This window comes from Diabrotica undecimpunctata, chromosome 1 (genome assembly GCF_040954645.1).
Source record: "Diabrotica undecimpunctata isolate CICGRU chromosome 1, icDiaUnde3, whole genome shotgun sequence".
Classification (NCBI taxonomy): Eukaryota; Metazoa; Arthropoda; class Insecta; order Coleoptera; family Chrysomelidae; genus Diabrotica; species Diabrotica undecimpunctata.
In genome coordinates this window covers 78,056,947-78,065,582 of record NC_092803.1, presented here as the reverse complement: position 1 = coordinate 78,065,582, position 8,636 = coordinate 78,056,947, and the positions used below count along the sequence as shown (strand labels likewise).

Sequence of the window (8,636 nt, the reverse complement as noted above, 5' to 3'; positions counted from 1 at the left end):
AGAATATAGACACATATAATGTATATAACCATATTAACCCTTAATATTCATTTTAATTAAATTGTATTTTATTATTTCTGAATGCGTTAGGGATATATTTTTTGAGGAATGATAATAAAGCCCAGAAATATAACAGCAAACGGAACAAAAGTGGTGCTTTAATTTGTAGCAAGCTGCTTTGTAAAATATTAATAATTGTATTTAAGTGATAAATAAATGGTTCAGTATAATAATTATATACATTAGGGCACCATTATGTTTATAGTGCACAACATACATAGAACAATAATAGTGATAATAACAGGAGTTCAAAACATTTTTATAAGGCGTAAATCTATCTTAATATATACATTTGGCAACGCCGAGATTAAATTTTCATTGGAGGCAATTTTGAAAAAAACTATTTTTGGAAAAGAAAATTTTCTAAAAATAACTAAAAGAGAAGTCACCTACAATCTAAAAATATGTCTTTTCTCTTTAGACCTCGTGTTGTGAAGCTTGTAGTTCTACGCCTTAAACAGTGAAGATGGCAGAGGGTCAGGTAGGTTTAATTAAATTCCTAAGTGAAGCTAGAAATATCTTAATAGTGTCTATTTTGCAGGTTTCAAACGTAAACCATGAAGAACTGTTGAGAAAGGTGGATGATTTAGAAAAACGTTTGCAGGTATGTATTTCCGGGTGGATGAGTATGTAAATAAATCTTTATGGTGCACTATAAATACATTAACGATGCTACTTTAACTATTTGCTTGTGTAATGATAAATTAAGTGTAGTAATGGGTTTGATGGGCCAAATAGTGGTGTAGCAAAAACATCAGTTCTGTTTTATGACGTTTTTGTAATGTAACGTCATATTTACGGCATACATAAAAATAATTATTGCTTAAGACTGAACTATTTTTTATTGTTTCAATGAAGCTTTTTCAATCGTTTATCTTATGCTTCTTTCCTTATGTAAAACTCTAAAGCTTCCTAAAATTTACCATACCATAGTTTTTGTTTTTTTCCTACACTTTATTGTAGATCATGTTCCATAATACTCCTGTTTCCATGGTACGCAAATTATTTTTTTTTACCGTCAATATCTTGTCCAAGATAATTTTAGTATAGCTGGTTCACTCGGCCTGAGAATATTTTGGGAATATTTCCTTGTTGGAAACATAAGACACAAAAATGCGTACCATATCTTATTAGTAGCTTAAATAAACTTACTGTGCAGACTTCTGTAATTAAAAAAGAAAAATAATCAGGAATAATGGGAGTGTACTTATATGAATTAATGTGTTCACCTAAAACTTTCTAAGTACCTATTTGTAAATACTAATCTATGAACCACTAAACATTTTAAAAACAAACATTAAACCTTGTTTTATTTTGTAATAAACTGCATATGAATATTTTTTTACTCTGTTGCAATTAATATTGGTTATGAGCAATTGGGCTTGGTTGTGTAGTAACTTACATCCACTTCTAGTCAATCAAAATTTTACAAACATAGCAAAAAATAATTTATTATAAAGGTACTATTTACTAGACAGTTACCATATCCAGAGTACAGTAGAATTTTACGCATATATTTAAATGAATATTTTGTATATTTCTAGCTAATTTTTTCTTTCGTTCTGTTTTCAAGATTTTTACTTGGATAGTTGGCTATCTTTCATAAGTATAGGTCTGTATAATCATCTATGGATATCCATATTGAACATGTTTTTCTGTTGAAGGTGTGAAATCTTCTAAAGACGTGTGTTAAATTCAGAGTAAAAGGATACATCTAGTCTCTAGTGTATGAGTGTTCTTGTTGATTCAGCACTATGTTAGTTTTCCCACTCTTCTTGCCAATCTTGTCTTGCAAACATCATTTCTGATCTTATGACAGATTTGCAAAATTTGCTTACATTTTCACTAAAATTTTTCTGTCACTTCCTCCGCCTTCCTTTTCATCTGTCCCGCTCTAACTCTACTACATAGATCTACATCTCTTTCCCAATGACTCTTTAATACCGATCTTAAATACCTATTAAATATTCATTTTTACAATAATTTTACTTTATTTTTTACTATTTTCACCTTATTAATTTTAATTTGTACATCACCGAGAACACCTGTATTATTAAGTTTATTCCTTGATCCCTATAGTTTTTATCAACTGTCTCATAATAAAAATTAAAGTTTCGTGAATCCAAAATAATTTTCGGATATTTCGGTTTCCCTACTTCTCTCTATTTTTTGTTGTTCTTGGCCAACTCTTTTGTTTATAATTTTTATATATTAAAACCATAATTTATATCCTTCATCTAATGCTTTTGCTCTTTGTCCACTTCAGCTCTTGGATGAAAACGAAATGTGTACTTCCCTTTTTTAAATGCATCCCGCAACTCCATACTCCTCCAGCTAGATGTCTAAGATTCCAATGTAACCAAAGTGCACTATTACCCCGCACCCGCTTACGTTTTTCAATACACGTTTTTTTCAGTTAAAAATATTGTTTGAATCATCTAAGCAGTTGAGTTAAGTCTTCTTCTTCATTGGCAGCTGTAAGTTATTATTTTCCGGTGTGTTATTAACATGTTGGATCTGTCGTCGTTTTTCCTGTGGATGCGAGCAGGAAATTGTTCTGTAGACTTGTTCATTATCATTCTGGCTTTACAAGCATGCGTGGATCCTAGTCTCTTCAAGAATTTCTCTCTAGTCGTCCCTATCCATCGCCTTCCTTCGCCAAGCACGTATTCCCATATTTTTTATGTCTTCATTGATGTTATCATGGAACCTTGTTCTGGTTCTTCATCTTCTTCTCTGACCAGAGAAGGCTTGTTACTTAAGTTAATACACCTTTTCGTCATCATCATCATTAGATGTTTTGCGCCCACTGCAGATCATAGGCCTCCCGTAAATAATTCTGTTATATTCGATCTTGAGCACCCTGAATCCAGTTGTTCCGAATGCGCTTGATGTCGTCTGACCACCTTGATGGAGGAGGTCCTGGATGACGATAAGCATCACGTCTGGGTCTCCTTCCATTCTAAAGTTTTTTTGGTCCATCTTCCATCTCTGACTCTAGCAACATGTCCTGCCCAGTTCCATTTCAGCGTTGTAATTCTTTTAACTGCGTTTGTAACACCAGTTTTTTTTTCTAACTATTTGATTTTAAACTATGTCTCTGAGTATTCAACATTGACCTCTCCATTGCTCTCTGTGCCACTTGTATCTTATTGACCACTTTTCTGGTAAGGGTCAATGTTTCTTCTCCATACGTTAGAACTGGAAGTACACATTGATCAAATACCTTTTTTTCAAGCACATGGGAATATCTGATCTAAAGACTTTCTTCAGTTTTCCGTAAGCTGCCCATGTTAGTCCTATTCTCCTGTTTAACTTTGTTGTTTGATTGTCTCTTCCTAATTTAATCTCATGGCCCATATACTTATAGGTACAAGCTTGTAGAATTTGCGTACCATTAGTTAAAATATTTTTGGCGAGTACAAGTTTAGTCATGTATTGTGTTTTCAAAAAGTTAATTTTAAGCTAACTCATATACAAGAGCTCTGAAGGTCTTGAAGAAGTTGACAGGCATGATCTACTCGGTCTGCAATAAGGACTATGTCGTCTGCAAACCTCAAGTTAGTCAGAAACTCTCCATTTATGTTGATCCCAATATTTTTCCAATTATTGTTTCTGATGGCACTCTGTAATAAAGCGGTGAATAGTTTAGGAGAGATAGTGTCTCCTATTAGACGATTAATTAAATTAGAAGAAAAACAGATAGAGTACATACAACTTCTGAAAGAATAGAAACAAGACAGTTAATATGGTATGGACACGTACAGAGGATGGACGACAACAGATGGCCAAAAAGAGCTATGGAATACAATCTAAGTAATAGAAGGAAACGAGGAAGACCAGCCAAGTCTTGGATACAAGGTGTTATGGAAACCATGAAAGATAGAGCCATTGATGAAGACACCTGGAGAGATAGAAAAAGATGGCGATCGAAATGCGGGGAGCGGCAGAAGCTGTAGGATCCCCGCTTATATATATATATATATATATATATATATATATATATATATATATATATATATATATATATATATATATATATATATATATATATATATATATATATATATATAGTGTCTCCTTGCCTAATACCCTTATCCAAGGGAAACGTGTTTGTGTCACCCTAGTACATTCTCACTGTATGTAGCTGTTGCGCTATTATATATTTCGAAGAAGAGTTGTGTACCTATGATTTGCAGTACTAATCATATACCTATGATCAGTACTACACTCTGTAAGAGCTTTGAACATGAAGCTATTCTGGACTAGGACAAATACTTTCTTAAAGTCTACAAATATTATTATCAATGGCTTGTTGTATTCTATTACTTTTTCTATCAAAGATTTTATTACTTGTAGGTGGTAATTCGTTTCTAAGACGGCTTGCTCTAGTGGTTTGTGAAAATCTAGCTTAGGTCCCAGTCTGTTAATAATTATTCTCATAAAGAGCTTATATAAATGAGATAACAAAGCGATAGGTCTGTGTATTTTACAATTTCTGTTACATCTCCTTGTTTATGCAATATTATCATAATGTCACAATTCCTTTTTTCTGGTGTAATTCCTTTAAAGAGGCAGGCATTATAAAGAGTTTTTAAAGTTTTAATGACGTATTCGCCTTTTAGTTTTATTATTTCACCTACAACGCCATCTTCTACAGGTGTTTTATTTTTCTTTATACCTTTTAACACTAATTCAATTTTCTCTTCGGTTATACCTGGAAGTTCCACTGATCCTTGTGTTTGTATTGCTGGGATTTCTATATCTGGAATGTGAGTATCTTGACCATATATAATGTTCTGTAGCACTCTTCGATGATTTTTAGGATTTCTTGTTGTTCATGTATGACGTGTCCTTGTTTATTTTTTTTTTTAACTTATAAATATACCTTCTTGTATTCAAGTTTCGTTTCAGAACTTTTAGTCTTTTGTGTTTTTATTAAAGTTTCTTAAGTCTTTCCTAACGGCTTTTAAAATTGTTTTGTTTGAATTCTTAAACTCTGCAATGTTCGTTGTATGCTTATCTTTTATTTCCCTTCTTTTTTGCATTAGATTTCATGTGTCTTCTGTGAGTTTTTCATGTTTCCTTGGCTTGTAACTTCTGTGCCTTCACTGCCTTCTTTAAGGCGTCCACCAACATTAAGCTGTTCAATATTTGTTTTATCTGGCACGTCTTTCTGTACTCTTTTACTTACTATAATCTCTAGAAATAGAGGTTACTCTCTACTTCTTCCTGGTATACCCTTGTGTTAGTAATTGCAGTGAATGTGACATTTTTACCATATTTCTTGTTTCCTTCACTACGTTCAAGACTATCTTCACTCTTACCATTCTATGGTCACTTCCGGTTGAAAATTGATTTAATACAGTTACCTATTAAAAAGCGTATTTCTTGTTAGTATTTCAGTTGCCAGCTGTTAAAAACGCGAGGTATATCAAAGATACAGTAAAATAAAGCTAGGTCACAACGACATTGGTTTAACAAGTGATTATATGTACGTTATTATAAATCATCGACACATGCTTTAAAAACTCACACAACTGACACTTCAAACCAATAGCGTCGTGCGCTAGCTGTCTTTTATTTTATCTTTGATACCTCGCGTTTTTTAAAAGCTGCCAACCCTAATTTTTAATCATTTTTTTAGACAAGCTTATATTATTATATTAAGAAAAAAATTTGTTTTAATTTGATATAAAAAACATGCATATACGTCATGAGTAGCGTATTTTATTTAAAAAATAAATGAACTAAATAAAATTTTTGTCAAAAATTAATTACTATTAATTAAATTAAAAATATTTGCGGCCAGTTTTTGACTGGTAATCTATTATCAATATATTTTCCTAATTTTAAATGTATGTACAAGGGTGAGTTTGATTAACTACGTTATGAACGTAGTGATACTGCAGTGGGATCTTAGACTATAAGCACCTGTGTACCTCTAATAAGATTTGGTGGTTGTTCAATGTAATGATGTTTTTCTGTAATTGCTGATATTTTGCAGTGACCAAAGAGACAGTTGCTCTTATATCCAGTTAAACAAGTATTTAATCACATTTTGTTGTTCCAATGTAGCCCAACCACAACTGGAGGGAATGCGGTAAACTCCTGGAATGGACAACGGTTTTCTTAGATAGTAGGCTAATCTTATGACTTTTTGTTAGGTATTGTCTTCTTTAGTTTCAAAGATAAACGATGATATGACGTCATGTTTCGGTATGATTTTTCCAAGTCAATTCATCACATTTTTAATACACGGTAAGAAAGCTCTGCCTTTTGTTTTGCACCAAATTTTACTTCAAGCTAAGTTGGTACTAAGTAGATTATCACACTACTATCCTTATATGGTTAAAGTGCCTAACCAAATCGAAATCCAAAAAACACCTGATTAACTTAAAACCTATAGGTCTCTAAACGTGGAAAACAATATTACAAAATTCTGACCTTGAAAGCCTACACTTTGTTAGTGTATTCTCAGCTTTAACAAAGATGTATTTTATTATGTTGTCCAATTTATTCCCAATTGAATACTGTAAATGTTTTTATGGTCGTTATGCTTTTAATATCAAACTTAAAGTTTTTTTTTTGTTCCAGACAAAAGATGCAGAAATTCAAGTTTACAAAATGCTCATGTCCCAAATGGAGGAAGAGGCAGCGCAAGCAAAAAAATACAAGGCTCTTCACGAAAAGCAAACCCAAGACGTGGACACTTTAAGGACGGAATCGGAAAAAACGTTAACGAAGGCTAAGAGTATGATTTTTGAGAAGACAAAAATTATTAAAAACCAAGAATTACAAATAGAGGCGTTCACACAACAGATCGAATCTCTCAGAGAGGTTGTACGCATCACAAAGGACCTTCTAGAAATCAGGAATATGGAAGTAAAACAACTGGAAATCAAGATAGAGTCAATAGAAGGAAAGCAAAAAGCTGAAAAGGAACGGTACGACCTAATGCATAAGAAACTAGAAATGATGATTAGACACAACGCCGAGTTAAAAAGGGAATATGAGACACAGTTGTGCCTTTTCACCGCCTTAAGAGAAAGATATAACGAACGAGAGTTAGCTAAAGATGTCATTGATAACTTAAAGACACCGCCAGTACTCAAAATTGCTAGTCAAAATGAAACCAACACGGCACAAAAGGAAATTAAAGTAAATGAAGAAGTTAAAGTAACCAAACCTGAATCAAAAAGTGTTCAGTTTGAAAACACTGTTGGGGAAGCACAACAATCTGATAACTCAGTAGTACCTAACCCAGAAAAACCAATTGAAAGTAGTGTTGATATTAGTGAACAAGAAGTAAACAAACAAAAGTCAGCTGACGAGCAGAATACAGCTACGACTGCAAAATCTGCCCCACCAACAAATCAGCCTGAAGCTGACAAGGCAGTACCCGTTGATCACAATAAAAATTCAACACCTACTGAGCAAATTCTACCTAAAATAGAAGATTCTATTCCAGTCTCAAATGAAGTTGTTGTTCCTGAACTCAGTAAGCCAGAAAAAAATGTTGTTGAGCAAAATAAGCAGATAGAACCCAACAATAATATAAATTCATCTGAACAAAAGACCAAAGAACCAGTGATTACTGAATCTGAGTCGGCCATTAAAGAAGAAAAAGCTGATGGTCAAAGCAACAACATTTCTGAACAGACGGTAGTTAAGACTGAAGATTCTGTTGCAGCTCCAATAAATCAGACAAATCAAGATGCACTATCTGCTAACATTGTAAAGTCACCATTGGCGAGTGATGTCCCAGCAGCTGTTTCCGTTGATATCAATCCAGTCAACAAAGAAGTCAGTCTTAACAAAGAAGAATCACAACCAACAAATGAAGTCCCAGTTGTGGTATCTGTGGATAGTGATCTAGTCAAAATAGATGTTAATAACGGCAAAGTATTAGCACCAACACCACAAGTAGCTAATGTCCAGAAAAAGGAATAATGTATTTTTTAAATTTAATGTTAGCATTTACAGGTACTGAATGTTATGTGTATTGTTGATCTGAATAAATTTGTATAGTTTCAACTTTATGTCCCTTCTTATATGTATATTCTTTTAGCTTTAAAATAGCTTTCAGTCCAATGACAATTTTTAGACAAGGTCTCCCAAGAATTCGATCAATATCGAAAATAACGTACAGTCTGTCCCAAACCCTTCTTTCAGTGCGTCACTAATTTTGACGTCATATAGGATTTTAAGAATGTCGAGAATTATTGCATGAAATTTTAGTTAAATCTGACAGTTGAAGGATCGTAATCGGCTAAATGTGAAAAGGTTATTTTTTGAAAATGTGGAGTAAAAATTTTAAGAATTAAAATTTTTTTTTAATTTACATATTAGAGGTCCCGTCCTGTATAAAAAATTTTATTGTGCATTATATTGGAACGGCAGTTTGTCATAATTCCTATTCTATACATTCCAAGGAAAGTGCTTAATTAGCTAAGATTTATTTATGTATTTATTATTATTTATTACAAACACTATGGCTAAAATGTATAGTATTTAAACTACTAATATGAATATTTTTTATAATAATTTAAAACTTACTTCACGAACGGCAGAAA

The 8,636-nt window shown here is 32.7% G+C and overlaps 1 protein-coding gene across 1 annotated transcript; it reads left to right on the top strand.

Moving 5' to 3' along the window:
- Window positions 1–422: 422 nt before the first annotated feature.
- LOC140450809 (uncharacterized) lies at window positions 423–8,102 on the top strand. The gene is made up of 3 exons (XM_072544484.1): window positions 423–541; window positions 602–664; window positions 6,658–8,102. Exons 1-3 carry the CDS (start codon window positions 527–529, stop codon window positions 8,011–8,013), a joined length of 1,434 nt encoding a protein of 477 aa, XP_072400585.1. The 5' UTR covers window positions 423–526; the 3' UTR covers window positions 8,014–8,102.
- The last annotated feature ends 534 nt before the right edge of the window (window positions 8,103–8,636 follow it).

Excerpts from the sequence above, each read along its gene's own strand:
- LOC140450809 (XM_072544484.1), top strand. Across the intron at positions 665-6,657 it reads ATTTAGAAAAACGTTTGCAG|ACAAAAGATGCAGAAATTCA; the intron begins GTATGTATTTCC and ends TTTTTGTTCCAG.